We start from the raw sequence: 15,862 nt of genomic DNA on the forward strand, positions 1-15,862 counted from the left end.
AATGGCTATCTTGCCGAAAGAACCTAGAGATTCAATGCAATCTCCATCAAAATTCCAACTTAATTCTTCATCAATTAAAAAAAAGAGCAATTTCCAAATACATTTGGAATAACACAAACCCCAGGAGCGCAAAAATTATTCTCAACAATAAAAGAACTTCTGATGGAATCAGCATCCCTGACCTCAAGCTGTACTACAGAGAAATTGTGATTTAAAAAAATGCATGGTATTGGTACAGTGACAGGCAGGTAGATAAATGGAATAGAATTGCAGACATAGAAATGAAAATAGACCTATGGTCTGTTGATCTTTGACAAAGGAGCTAAAACCATCCATTTGGGGGAAAAATAGCAGTTTCAACAAATGGTGCTGGCTCAACTAGCAATTAGCATGTAGATGAATGAGAAATGATTCTTATCTCCTTTTACAAAATTCAAGTCTAAGTGGATTAAGAACCTCCACATAAAACCAGAGACACTGAAACTTATAGAGGAGAGAGTGGGCAAGAGACTCAAGCACATGGGCACAAGTGAAAAACTCCTGAACAGAACACCAATGGCTCGTGCTGAAGATCAAGAATTGACAAATGGGACCTCATAAAATTGCAAGCTTCTGTAAGGCAAAGGACACTGTCAAAAAGACAAAAAGGCAACAAACAGATTGAGAAAAGATCTTTACCAATCCTACATCCAATACAGGGATAATATCCAATATATACTGAGAACTCAAGAAGTTAGACTCCAGGGAAACAAATATCCCTATTAAAAGAGGTGTACAGAGCTAAACAAAGAATTCTCACCTGAGGAATACCGAATGGCTGAGAAGCACCTGAAAAGATGTTCAAAACCTTAATCATCAGGGAAATGCAAATCAAAACAACCCTGAGATTCCAGCTCACACCAGTCAGAATGGCTAAGAACAAAAATTCAGGCGACAGCAGATGCTGGCGAGGATGTTGAGAAAGAGCTACACTCCTCCATTGTTGGTGGGATTGCAAGCTTGTACAACCACTCTGGAAATCAGTCTGGTGGTTCCTCAGAAAAGTGGACATAGTACTACTGGAGGATTCCGCAATACCTCTCCTGGGCATATATCCAGAAAATGTCCCAACCGGTAAGAAGGACACATGCTCCACTATGTTCTAGCAGCCTTATTTATAATAGCCAGAAGCTGGAAAGAAACCAGATGCCCCTCAACAGAGGAATGGATACAGAAAATGTGGTACATTTACACAGTGGAGTACTACTCAGCTATTAAAAAGAATAAATTTATGAAATTCCTAGGCAAATGGATGGACCTAGAGGGCATAATCCTGAGTGAGGTAACCCAATCACAAAGGAACTCACACAATATGTACTCACTGATAAGTGGATATTAGCCCAGAAACTGAGGATACCCAAGAATTAAGATACAATTTGCTAAACGCATGAAACTCAAGAAGAACGAACACCAAAGTGTGGACACTTAGCCCCTTCTTAGAAATGGGAACAAAACACCCATGGAAGGAGTTACAGAGACAAAATTTGGAGCTGTGACAAAAGGATGGACCATCTAGTGATTGCCATATCCAGGGATCCATCCCATAATCAGCTTCCAAATGCTGACACCAATGCATACACTAGCAAGATTTTGCTGAAAGGACCCAGATATAGATCTCTCTTGTGAGACTATGCAGGGGCCTAGCAAACACAGAAGTGGATGCTCACAGTCAACTATTGGATGGATCACAGGGCCCCCAATGGAGGAGCTAGAGAAAGTACCCAAGGAGCTAAAGGGAACTGCAACCCTAAAGGTGGAACAACATTATGAACTAACCAGTACCCCGGAGCTCTTGTCTCTAGCTGCATATGTATCAAAAGATGGCCTAGTCAGCCATCACTGGAAAGAGAGGACCATTGGACTTGCAAACTTTATATGCCCCAGTACAGGGGAACTCCAGGGCCAAAAAGGGGGAGTGGGTGGGTAAGGGAGTGGGGGGTGGGTACGGGGGATTTTTGGGATAGCATTGGAAATGTAAACGAGGAAAATACCTAATAAAAATTAAAAAAATAAAACTATTATATGCTCAGGTGTACCATTTCTGAACATGGACACAAAGGATGCAGTCTACATCCTGCCAAGGGGATACCGGCACATCCATGGTGATTGTGGCACTACTCCCAATGGCAAGACAATTAGGTATTTTTAAATACCTAAATAAATTCTTTTAGAGTTTGCTTTTTAAAAAACTGAACATTTAAAGAAAAGAATCAAAACACTACAAATCCTTCCAATTATCACTCAAGGTAGAGTTCATAATTTGCCACATCATTCTTATACTTTTGGTTGTGAGCATAGCCTTTAATGGCTGAGCCATCTCTCCAGCCCAGCCACATGCATCATTATGGCTAAGAACTGAATTTAATTTTCCTAACCATTATATATCTGAAGACAATAAAATATATTGATTTAGCCTATACGGAATGATGACACAAAGCTAAGTAAAGAGGAGGCAAAAGGAAGTTATGTGTCTGTCTTGAGACAAGCTGTGATCACATAACAGACAGATGTGGGTCTACAGACAGAAGGCAACCAGAGAGAACAATCCCGAAGAAAGAACTCAAGGTCCACAGAGAAGCCCACTGTGTCAATAACTAAGAACCTGATGGACAAAAGCAGAAACCTTCCAGGGGGAAAGGTAAAGTGTAAACTTCTTGTTTCTTTGGAGACTCGGGTTATACTTATGCTTTGATGGGGCAGACAGATCAAAGAATGCTTGGCTGAAGCAGACACTAGTGAAAGGATGTTTGCTATAGCAAACATGAGAAAGGACGCATGATGTTTAGAAGGGACATTAATATCACCACTCAGACATTGGTAGCTCCAGCTTTGCTTCACCCAGCACTGCCTTGCTCGAATTTGCTGGAAGCAAGCATGTATTGGTTCACATTATATTGCATTGCTGAGCTTTGTCTGGGGAGCCTTCTTAGAGAGAAACTCACCAAAGAACTTCTTCTGGGCACTGCTAGTGACAATTATTGCTGCTAATTTGGACTCAGGTTCCATCTGCGATCCATAGAGATTATTCTGCATTCAACTGCCTCTGTTGATTCATGGTTGGGGTCTGCCCAGTGGACTGTTCTACAGGAGCTGATTGCTGTATGGTGTTTGCTAGAGGACTGGACTGAGAACAACAAACACAGGAATTGCATAAAAGAACTATCTCTAAGCACGTATGCTCTCACCATAACCTAATAGCCTTTCTTTTCTACTACCTCTGGTGGGTTATTGGCTACAGGGAGGCTAAAGCCATATTAAAGAAGGTTGCACAAAACATATGCTGACACAGAGAAAAACTGGGACTCAGAAAGAAGGAACAACACATAGATAGAGATCTATTTTTGTCTGATTTAGCATCAGGACTTGGAAGGGGTGAGAAGGGAAAGGAGGCAAGAGGGGCTCCAGGGCTGGAGGCTGGGGAGGGGCTGTGGTACCCTCTTTTCTGCCAGGAGACCTTCGTGATGAGGAGGCCACACCTGTGTGATGTGGACTGAGATTTCCTGACACATATCAACCTGCACCCTATGACTCAGTAGCCTGAGAGCTGCTCTGCTGTTCAGAAGATGGAGAATTTTCTCCCAATCATGAATAGCGTTAGTGACTCATGGATGAGCCCCAGTTTTATGGACATAGCAATGGACATGGGCATTGCCTTTGTGTGTGGAGTGGGGCTCTTTTTCCTACTTATCCCATTCCTGAACGAGTACCCAGTGTCTCCACCATCTGGGAGCAAAAGGGACATCCCCAAGGTGAGGAGAACCTTGGTTAATACAGAGAGGAGCAGCATTCTGTTCTTCATGATTGTTATTTTTGTTTGTTTTTGTTATTTTTTTTAACACAAATATAAGAATATGGGTTTTTTTAAATGTCAGGTGTGGGAAATGGGGCAGTTTCATATTGTCAACAGCATCTGACTATGATTTGTCTCATATACAAACAGGGGTGTGATTTTAACAGAGGCAGATAATTTCCATGTTTTTGCGACATTTGGAATACTGAGGAATTTTTAGAAGATATATAAGTGCTAGGCCCTTGAAAGGCCTTGTGTGTTATCCATTGTTGTTTTCTACTGAGTGCTGGTGTTTGGGCTTTGGTAAGTTGTGGTGTGCACAGAAGAAAGAAGAAGAAGATATCCTGGATATCCTGAGAGTAAATTTCAAATATTCCCCAAGGAACTAAACTTCCCTAGTCAGCAGAAAATAGTCTAACAGTAATGTCTACCCCTTTCCCTCTATCCATTTTTCCCCCTATCAAGTGTTAGGGGATAGAATGGGTGGAAGAAAAGGGTGAAGAAAGATAAAAGGGAGATGAACCTACAAAGTAGCTAAATTCTAGCTACAGACAAGAGAGGGGAATACTCCAGAGACTGAAGGAGCAATCATGTAGTGTAAGATGAGAGTGTCACTGAGTTGTCTTCCTGAATTTCTCAGGTCAACTGTACAGGGTGGCAGAGAGGTAAGGACGACCGAGTCTCCATGAAGACACTGCATTACTGAATTGGTGAGAGAACAGGACAACCTATAGGAATGTTCATTTACCCTTTTCTCAGGTGCTTGCTTTTGTGTATGCAAAGCCGATGTGAAGCAGGTGATGAGAGCAAGGGCCTCAGACAAGGGCTTCAGTCTCCTCTGCTCTGAGGAAGCAGATATCACCTGACAGCCCAGAGTCAGCTACAGAGCTCAGCCTTGGGTAGGATCATGTCTGAGGAACATTGGCTGAGGACATCCCTGGTAACTGTGGCATAGACAATGCCTACTTCTATTTTCACAATGAGGCTAAAAAGAAGGTGTTTATGTACTGTATGATTGAGTCAAGGATGGATGAGAGACAGATCTCCCAGGGAAATAGAGACTTCATGACATCCATGGGCACAGAGAGAAGGCAGCTTGTCTACCAGAGAGAGGAAGAAGGGATTCTGGCTCATTTGTGTTGTTTCTAATTGGCAGGATGTGCAGAGGGGGCAGAGCAACACCAAGAGAAAACTGCTGCTGTAAAAGGTAGGCTTCTACTTTCCTGTAGAGAGGAATTCCAGCCAGCCTGCCCTTCAGTGAAGAGGGTCATGATGAGAGCCATGCTCCCTGAGGACATCAGATACACGAAGGAAGACAGGGATGCTGGGAAGAAAATCAGCATCTAGGAATCGTCAGTTTGTGTGATTAAAAGAAGCTGTTGTTGGCTGGGCTGGGAGCTACACAAGGGAGTGTGATTCAAGGCACTGGAGTGGTGTATGTGTCTGTATGTGAGATTCCCAGGTCCTTCTGAAAGCAGATAGCTTCAATTCTCCCAGCTGGGGTTTCTTTGAGATAACTGATCCTGTGGACTTTGCACTCTTGTAAGGGGGATGACTGGAGTGGGTGGAGGGAGGTGCAAGGAAAGTGTAAATGAAAAGTTGAAGCCCTCCATTCCCCTTACAAACATTCAGTGTTCTGTTGTTGCACTATGGTGGTTGAGCATTAGAGTCCTAGCATGGGTAGTCCTAAGAGAGAAGCCTCACTCTTGTTGGTTCTCCTTCCTCTTGGTCATCCTATTTAATTGTCTCCAGGCTGTAGAGATGGAGGAAAAAATGTGGAAGAGACCAAGACTCCATCACAACCTACGGAAATGTAAGAAGGCTTTGTCTTATGGAATTTTCATACCAGAATGTGAGCTGAGGGTCTTGGCATCTCCCTTTTGAATTTGCTATGGAGGGTGGGATTTGAAGATATCACCTTAGAAGGAGATTCCTCCCTGATCTGGGAAAGCTGAGCCACAAGTGGACAGCACAGGGTGTAAACTGAGGTGGAAAGGGAGGGAGGAGGGTTTGGTAAAAGGGAAAACAGAAGTTCAGAAGGGAGGACACTGGTGAAGAGCTGTGGTGTAGCAGGTTAGTTCCATGCTAACTCCTGTCTATGTCAAAGTCTCTAATAGAGTCCTTTCCACGTATCTTTTGTAGTGGGTGAAGAACATGCCCAGTTCTATGGTTCTTGAATGATGGGCCTGTTTTAGATCTGGTGTGCACTGAGAGCCACAGGAAAGGTCAAGGCTAGAACTGCAGTAGTGTGCCTCCCTCCACACCATTAGACACCAGCAGGGCACACCACCCCACGACCCATGCCCCCATCCCATAACTCATCCAGCTGCTGGGCCTGAGCTATCACTTCCTGCCTCCTTCAGCTTCACTGTGGTCCCAGTATTATATGTTGGAGCCAGAAAAATATAGTTCACTATTTTCCCACCCCTAGATCCTGAGCACCCGTGGGACTGGGCACCCACAAAGCCCCTGTCAGTTACCTCAGGAAACAGAGATGAGGGCCTCACAAGCTTCAGATATTCACCAGCTTGGTCCCTGCAGACTTAGCAATCTTCTCACTGACCAGCATGGGAGAGAAATACAGAAATCATGTAAGTCCAAACAGGGGAGGGGGTGAGAAGGAAAAATATAGAAAAAGGGATGGGGAGTAAGAAGGGCGACAGGGAAGAGATAATGGAGAGGAAGGATAGAGAATGGGGTTTGGGGATTGTGGGGAGAAGGAAAATCTGTCCTGAGGAAATTCTAGATACTGAGGTGAGGGAGAGGAATGGATGCATTGGGTGGTAGAGAGGCATTGGATAAGCAGGATCAAGTCCCCTGAAGAGTGGAGTTGGAGGGGCAGGGCATGGGCAGCCATGAGGAGTGCTTGGGATAAAGCTGCACAAATGGGAGGTAGCTTTGAAAGCTGCTCCTGGCGTGGGTAGGAGAGGTGTGGGCAGAGAGAAGAAGGCAAGTCCCAGCTCAGGAGGAGACCATCCCTGCTTCTGTCTGGCCTAGCCTTGGGCAGCTCTGCTCTATGTTTTCTTTGTCTTCTTAGCTTCCTCGGTCCAGGCTCTGGTGCCCGGTGGTATTGCCATCTCCTCCCCTGACATGTTTCCAAGAGGTCTGATTTTTACTACCAACCCAATGGATTGATTGGATCACTGAGATGGCGCTGTTCCATTTTGGAAAGATAAGTTGGCCCTGTCAAGCCTTGGACACAGAAGCCCTCACAAACCCAGTAGTCATTTTTCTACTTTGTGCCCAATGCCACCTTTGGGAGCAGACCCACAAGGAAATGGATTGTCACAGGACTAGAACTCTCACCCAGTGGAGCTGTGTCAAGCCATGCTGAGTAAGGTGCCTGCTGTATCGACTGGGCACCCTCAGGTAGGCAGAGTGGCTCCTTGAGTTGGCAGGACAGCACTGGTGGTAAATGGAGTCCTACCCTACTGGACTCTTATTGCTGAAGATGTCACTGAATCCACTAAGTACCAGCCAGCAGTAGAAGATGAGGTTCCTGAAGCCTGGTTTTGACTTAATGCTGACCTAAACCTAAAGAAGGGCAACAGAGGCAGCAGAGGCCAGCCTCCCACAACCCCCAGGGGACAGTGTAATGATCTGACTTGCTGATAAGTTAAGGATGATTGAGTGACTGGGATCTATCGAGCTTGGTAGCAGGTCCACACACTGACACTCTGTCCCTAGACTATTGTGGAGGACCAGGCAATGTTAAAATGAATGGCTGTATGCTCGTCCATCAGTATGGAATGGAAGCCATGCTCTCGTGGGTCAGCCACTAACTGCATTGCATCATGCTGTAAAGCCACATTGTCAGGCCTGTCTCATGGAGGAAATAGAGGTAGAAACTCTGAGCAGCAAGTTCAAGGGACCAGAGTGGGTTTGACTAAGCGGGTGACTGCAGAGGCAGGCCTGTGGCCCTGTTCACTTTAATGAAGCCAAGGCATGAGGAGAGAAAAGAGGGTGGCTATTGCCCTGCATGGAGCAGGCCAGATGGACACGAGCTTAAGCATAGGATGGTGGTCTTTGGTGGAGGGTTTTAGGCTCTGGCATGCACAGAGATGTTTTCAGTGGCCTTGTATGACAACTATGTCTGCACACCTGGAAGACTGGGATAGTGGCTTTGAACTCCTACCTGAGAGGAGAGAGGAAAACAACAGGCTCAAACCCCAGCACACTCTCTTATGGCTTATCCACATGTTCCTTACCCTGACAGTGGGAATGGAGACTGTCATTGAGCTCCTACATATTAGGCTTTCTCCATATATCCTCATGGAACCCACAGATGTCTACCTCAGTTGGGAACATGCTCTGGAACATCTAAGGGGTAGGGGATGAATAGTTAGCTTCTGGAAGAAGGACAGGCTTTCCAAGATGGCACCCCATGGAGCCTATGAGTCAGGCCTTTTGGCCCTTGCTGTGATTCTCTGTGTGGCCTCTGACTAGGTTTTGGTGTTCAGAATTCAGCTCCAGAGATCCCCACAGTCCAACACCTTTTGTCATCAGTTCTGTTGGCTCAGTTGGTCCATGTGATGTATGAAAGAGCTCATTTTCCCTCGTCCCAAATGGACATATGCAAGTAAATTGAAGGATGGTTCGTAGAGTGCCCAGGTCTACCTGGCAAGTTGGTGGGAGCTGTTTCTTACCATTTGTTCTCAGAGCCTGGTGTCTAGGACAGCAACAGAGCTAGCCAGGCAATATTAATCACTTCAAATAATGACCCCCTGAGAAGCCCCTGCTGATAATGCCCAGATGTCACAAAGGATTGAGACAGACAGGTTTTATGCCTGCCTCTATTTAGTCCCTGGAAACCAGCTAAAATGAACTTGTCCTCTGCAGAGAAAGATGACCTTAGTAAGTCCTGGGTAATACTAAACATTGTGTCCATTCAACCACTCCTTAAAGTGTTTTTTCCCTTCCTACAATTCACATCTCCAACCTGTTGGCCTATTATCTGAAACTAGAAATACAATGTAGCCAAGATGTGGCAAGAAGAAAAATTGAATACAAAAGAATATGAAAGGCCTCACCCCCACCCCCTGCTAGCCTTCACACCTGGTCTCTTTTATCTGGCCAGGTGCTGCAGGGATAAGGGGCGTGGCCCCAGAAGCTCCCTTTGCCCATCAGGACCTGTTCTTTCCAAGCAAGAAACACTGACTAATGTCAAGGAGTGATGCCTTGCCCAACGTCACAGCCCTGCTGAAAAGTGGAGGTGCACACTGGTCACAGACCTGCTGAAAAGTGGCAGTGCACACTGCTTTCTATGGAGGGCTCCATGCTTGTAGAGGACAGAGGGGTCCAGGTGCTACTAAGTGTCCTCTTTCTCTTTACATTGTTGCAGGACACTGCTCTTGTTTGTTCTGTCTGGAAAGCTCCAAGATTCCTCCTGGCCCCTGGATGTTTGGGAAAGGAAAAGTCACATCAATAGAAATCCTATGCTGTGGCTCTGGTTTCCTTCAAAATGAGGCTTACAGTGTATCTGCCTATATAAATCTTTCACCCACTGGCCAAGGGTGAAAGGCCACTTGCCTTAGAATAAAGAGATTCAAGTGAAGATATGAAGTGTCCAGGTCTTCTTTGGGTCTCCTCCAGTCATTTTTTGAGGTATGGTGTCCCCTCTCTCTGCTCACAGTAAGTGACACTTGTTCTCATAGTCACCCATCCTCCAGCATCCAATATCCTCCTGAGGAATGGTGACAGGCTGGGCTGTACAGCATGCCAATCTTTCTAGAGACTTTCTACAATGCAAACATAGGTACCAATTTGTTCAGCAGACCTACACAGATAGGTATGTGTCAGGCAAAGCATGAGGTCCTACACATACTATAGTGGCAAAGATGATGTTCTGTCTATGGGCTGAAGTCTAGTGGGTGGGAGCCCAGAAAGTGAGGTTACTGCAGGATGACAGAGCTCACATGTGCTGAGCATGCATGGAACCCTGGTCAGTCTCTAGAGCCTATGAACACATATGTGCACACATGCATGCATGTACATGCACACACAAGGAGAGACAAGGAAGCATGTGTGGGAAAAGTCTGAGTTTGAAGGTAAGAGCAAGGGAGACCATTTGGAGAAGGGAGCTGCTTCAGAGTCTGGAGGAGTTCCTGGATGACATGGCATGTCACCTTAGTCTGGAACAGGGTTGGTCCCAGCATAGAAAACAAAGAGCCAACTGTGGGGTCTATGCTCATGTGTCATAGTGTTCTCAGATGCAAGAAAGTTCAAGGAATGCAGAGAAAGAAATCCTCAGCTCAGAATCCCCATACCCCCGACACACAAAGTCCTCTGTGACCTGTGCAGGGGCCTGTGCTGGGGCAGGAATGAGGAGCTGCACTCTCAGGAGGTGAGAGCCTGAGAAAGAGGGGCTGGGAATAGCCAGAGGGATGCATTGTCACCTTTTTCTTTTGTGTGTGCTGGTGATGACATGCAAATCCTTGTTACTCTGCCTCTGAAGTACACACACACACACACACACACACAAACACACACACAGCTAAATCTGAGGTTTGTCTAAAGACGAACTGCCCAAGCTGATCTTGAGCTCCTGGGCTCAGAAATCCACCTGCTTTTTCCTCCTGACTAGTAGGGCCCTCAGGTACATGCCACACTTCAGGAGCCCAGGGGGAAGACCTGACTTGAACCACTGGGGATGGTCTTTGTGCTTGGGCCTTTAGGGAAGGGGATGGGGCCTGTTCAATGGGACCTGTCTGAGCACCCAAGGCTGTGTATTTGTGCCAGGGTGGGGTCACATGTTTAGGAGGTGTTGGGGGCAAGGTTTTTTTGCCAGGGCCAGGGCCAGGGCCCACACAAATGTAGACATGCCTGGGGCTGGGTGGCACAATCAACTGAAGCCTCAAAACTAAAGAATTGAGAAAATCTGCCTCTTGAGCCCTGTACAAGTATCAGTTCAAAATAGACAGAAGACCTGAATTGAAACCCTGAATGCTGAAGCTGTTGGAGGGGGAAGAAGGAAGACACTGCATACACAGGCAAAGGCAGAACTGACTGGAGCACCTAACAGCACAGGAGACGGCCCCATGTGCTGGAAAATGAGATGAAACAAAATTAAAATGCTTCTGCACAAAACAAGATGCTATCATTAGGGGGATCAGACCTCCTAGAGCCTGGGATAAGCTCTTCACTGTGGGGTATTAACATCTAGATGTACAAAGAGCTGCAGATATTCAACTCTAAGGACAAGTGGTCAATAAATGGACTAATGAACTGAACAGTGTTCAAAAGGAAACACGGCACAGCCATGTCCACTGGGAATGGTGGGGGGTCGTGGAGCAAGCATAACTGCTTGGCAAGGTTCAAGGCTGAGCCACAGGCTGTGGCTGCTGTCATTCTGTCTGTCACTTTGGGGTTTGGTCGTTGTGTGCTGCATTCCTGGGGGCTTTCTGCATGTCCTTTCGTGAGAAAATTATGCATGAATAGTTTTAGGAAAATCCTAAAGTAAACTTTATCTGGCCATGACTTTAGAAGTCTTCCTTATGCCCTGGAGCTTGTTAAGCACAGATAAATAAGCACATACCTAGATAGGCCATTACTCCAGGAATCTTCTTAGACTTCTACCCCTGAGCTAACACAAACCGTATAAATGGAGGAGTGTAAACAGAGACAATTGACAAACTCTGAATGGCCAGGAGAATAGGTTACAGAGTCAAGGCCTCCCTTTACAATAGCTTACACTGTTATAAAAATGTATTTTATGGATAAGGGTTCATATAGGGTAGACCTCTGGAGGAATAGAATTCAGTAAAATAGACTGACTAAATTAGATTTTCCTACTTCATAGCTTAGACGATGAAAAATATAATAAAAGGAGTTAGGTTTCTGTATTCGTATTCATAAAAAAGCCTGGTTCAGATATTTTCAGTTTTTCTGGAATGCTTTCGATTGCAAACACTTCCAGCCCCAAAGCAGGCTGTCATATAATAATACAACATGTTTGCTTTGGAGGAGGCGTTCTTTAGATTCTCTAAATTGGAGTTACAGGGCTGATAATAATACAATCTGTTCTGTTTGTATTTTCTAATTGTAACTGAACCCGTAATCCTGGACATGTAATGAAAAGTCAGACACACTGTGGTGTGACCTGAGCCCTCCTGACAAGTCACATGCTGTACTCCACGGTGTAGCACCTTTGTGTTAGTGTTCTGACAGCTGCGTGGGAATTCAGAAGATGGAGAATTTTCTTGCTCTAATAAATAGCATTAGAGATTCAGGGATGATCCCCAGCTCTGTGTTCATAGCAATGGACATGGCCACTGCCTTTATGTGTGCAGCTGGGCTCTTTTTCCTACTACTCCCCTTCCTGAAGAACTGCTCAGTGTCACCACTACCTGGGAGTGAAAGTCACATCCCAAAAGTGAGGAAAGCATTAGTTCACACTCACTGGAGCAGCAACTGTGCTGTTCTTCACTGCTGCTCTCATATTTCCTGGTCAGGTAGTCAGACAGGTAAGGGGAACTCACCAGAAACAGCAGCACCTCAGTCTGCAGGGGCTGGCAGGCAGGGCAGAGGCTGAGGTGTCTGCCTGACACTCTCAGAGCACTGTACAGGGTGACAGAGAGGCCACTAAGGAGGACTGAGGCTCCATGGACAGACTGCATTTCTGAGTTGCTGGGGACAAAGGAAAAGCTCAAAGGAGATCATCTGTCCTCTGCTGAGGCGCTTGATTTATCTGCTGAGCTGACAACAAGCAGGTGAGGAGACCAAGGGCCTCAGATCAGGGCTTGAGTCTCCTCGGCTCTTAGGGAGCAGGTATCACCTGACAGCCCCAAGGCAGCTACAGGGGCTCAGCCTTGGATAGGATCCTGTCTGAGGAACACTGACTGAGGACATCCCTGGTATGTGTAGCATATATAGCCCCTTTTGCAACTTTTCCAAAAAGGCAATAAGGAAGTGAGTACAGTGTGAATGAGGCAAGAGTGGCTGAGAGAGAGAGAGCTCACTGGGAAACGCAGATTTCATGTATTCAAAACCAAAGAGAGCAGGCAGCTTGTATACCAGACAGAGGAAGAACAGACCCTAGTTCATTTCTGTGGTTTCTAAATGGCAGGATGTGAGGAGGGGGCAGAACAAGACCAGGAAGAAAACTGCTACTGGAAAAGGAAGGCTTCTGCTTTCTGTGGAGAGATATCCCATCTGGCCTGCCCTTTAGTGACCAGATTCATGATGAGAGAGCCATGTGTCCAAGGACGTGATATGCAGGAAGTAAAGGGACTTCTGGGAAGGAAAGTAGAATCAGGGAACACCCAAGTTTTGTGACAGAAAGAAGCTGTGGTTGGGCTAGGATGGGAGCTACACATGTGAGTGTTGTTCAAGGCACTGGACTGATGCTGTGCCTCTGTATAGGGAACTCCATGGTCCACCTTACAGCAGGTAGCTTCAATACTCCCTTCTGTATTTCTCTTTCAGATAACTGATCCTGGGGGCATTATATGTTTTAAGTGGAATTACACAGTTTGAGGGAGGAGCAAGAAAGTGTAGTGGAGAGATGAGATCCCTCCATTCCCCTTCCTCACATTCAGTGTTCCTTGCACTATGATAGTTGAGCATTAGAGTCCTTGTAGAGGTGATCATAAGAGAGATGCCTCACTCCTCAGTGTTCTCGTTCCTTGTCCTGTTCTTACTTAACTATCTCCAGGTTGTAGAGATGGAGGAAAAAATGTGGAAGAGACCAAGAATCAATCACAACCTATGAGAATGTAAGAAATCTTTTTCTCATGGGAATTTTCAAGCCAGATTGTGAGCTCAGGGTCTGGAGATGCTATGCAGGGTGGGATGGGAAGACAGCCCTGTGGGATGTGAGAATAAGGAACATGTGATACAGAGGCAATGAGTCACTGTATGGCTATAGGTGCCATATTTACACAGACTGATGGCTCTCTTGATCCTCTGCTTCGGGCTGATGTTTTGCCTGCTGTCTTTTGCAGTTCCACTAAGCAACTGCTCCAGGACTCCCCACGACAACCCATGTGGGACCCTCTTCACAAAATGGATCACCTTCCTCTCTTTCAGCAGTTGTCTTACCTCAAGGTCTTGGAGCATCTTATATGGAAGGAGTTTAGTCACATATTCTGGGGCATTTCCTATCTGTTCTCTGAGTCAGTTCTGGCTACTGCCCATATCCTCAGAAGCTCTACCTTGTCAGAACGGAGGTTCTGTGATACCTGTGGCCCTGCCCAAGCTCTAGCCCAGGCTCAAGGACAACCACAGCTTTCCCAGGACCTGCCATTGCCTCTGAAACTTGTGACACCAACTTGGAAGGTGTGGCATGGTTCCAAGAAATGGAAATGGTCCCAAGCTCTACATCAAACCAAATGCCCCCTTTTTTTTCCAGAGAAGGACCTGTAGAATGGCATGTCCTACCACTGAGAGAGGGACACAGACACCACTAACAACTGAACACCAGTCCTTGCCACATGGACTATACTGGAAAAACACCAAAGTTTCTGATATCCAAAAACATCAAGAAGCTATTTGTAAGCCCACTCAGAACTTGTCCAAGGGCACCCAGCCCACTACAGGTATCAGGTCAGCATCCATTCTTCCTGAGAATTGTCAGATCATCCGTAACAATGAGGAGCCACAGAATGAAGACAAGGCACCTAATATGGGAGAACCACAAAGAACTCCTGTCACACTCCACCCCTCCAGGAAACTGACCCAGTTTCAGGAACATTTCCCAGCAAACAGTGATCATTATTGTAAAAGCAGGTCTCAACTCTCCCAGCCTGCCCAGCCCTCCATCCTCAACTCCAAACCCTACAAATGTAGCAAAATGATGGAGTCTGTTCCCTTGGGGGTACCCATAAAGAAGGACATAGCAACCTGTGATATACATAACACCATCAAGAAGGGTATTGGTCTAGGAGTCAAAGATGTGCCTTGCACTTCAAGTAACAGCCCTGGGAAGGGGCTAAAATCCAGGAACCCTGCACTGAGGACAGACACTCTGTCCTACATGAACCCTTAGGAGCAACATTCCTTGCTTGACTCAAATACTGAAAGGAAGCTGGAATCAAAGAGCACAAAGCTCCCAGAGAAACACAGAAGGAGACCACATCAGGAGAACCTTGAGGCAAGGGATCTGACCCCACCTGGGGTTCCAGCCTCAAAAGTTCCCCAGGTTGGGTTTGCCTCCTCACCCATCTGTCGTTCCAAGGCTGAATACTATGCCAAGGCTGCCATGGTCCTGGAAAATTTACATCACCAGGATCCAGGAGGGACAGGGTGGAAAGTATTTCAAATGACAGGCTTGAAAGTGCTGAGTTTACATTCTCACCTGCAGAAGTTCAGGGTACCCACAGAACACCTCCACCTGCTGCCAGCCATGGGCCCTCAAAAGCACAACCAGATCCATTGCAGGGATACCTGAGTATTCAGCAACCTGCTTTTTGCTTCCAGGCAAACCCCCCACAGAGTAGAACTATCCAATGCACGGAAAAAGGCAAGCTGCAACCAAATACCAGCCCCAAAATGCCCATGCTTACACCATGGAAGAGGTTTACACATGTGGACTCAGGACAACCCTGCAGGTGGGTGATAGTGATTGACCCTGTAGAAAGTATCCCACCTTCTACAGTCAAACAAAGCAATATAGTGGAGGAAAAAGAATAGCTGCCCCCTACATTGAGAGTGAGTCTGAGATCCATTGACATTCACAATGACCAAGCCATCATTATGGATCCCAGGAACTTTGGATCTTTAGAGGCCAACAAAAAACCAGGCCATCTCCAAACACCTACTGTTGCGGCCTGCCCGCAGTCCACAACACGAACGGTTCAACTGAGAATGGCAGTTCAGGCTGAAAAGAGAGGAATCTAGACGGGGCGGAAGAAAGAATGGAGCTAAGACAAATCCTGATCAAAGCTCAATTTTACTAATTCCAGACACTCAGTTATAAAGGAAGGGGGAGGGAACCCAATATCCCGCCAAGTAACTCAGGGTCCAGTAGCAGGACGAACACGTGTGTGCCTCCAGGCAGCAAAGGCAGGTTCCAGCAGTAGGTAGGCGTGGCAGGAC

General features: G+C 46.2%; 1 protein-coding gene across 1 annotated transcript; it reads left to right on the forward strand.

The window, feature by feature from the left end:
- The first annotated feature begins 3,602 nt into the window (after nt 1-3,602).
- Nucleotides 3,603-15,457, forward strand: LOC147000999 (uncharacterized). Its single transcript, XM_085830844.1, is given in 7 exon segments — nt 3,603-3,788; nt 4,986-5,029; nt 5,088-5,095; nt 5,582-5,642; nt 13,771-14,104; nt 14,178-15,063; nt 15,066-15,457. Coding segments are annotated over 7 exon segments (1,911 nt in total).
- The last annotated feature ends 405 nt before the right edge of the window (nt 15,458-15,862 follow it).

This window comes from Mus caroli, unplaced genomic scaffold (assembly GCF_978045245.1).
Source record: "Mus caroli unplaced genomic scaffold, Mus_caroli_1 scaffold_15, whole genome shotgun sequence".
Classification (NCBI taxonomy): domain Eukaryota; kingdom Metazoa; phylum Chordata; class Mammalia; order Rodentia; family Muridae; genus Mus; species Mus caroli.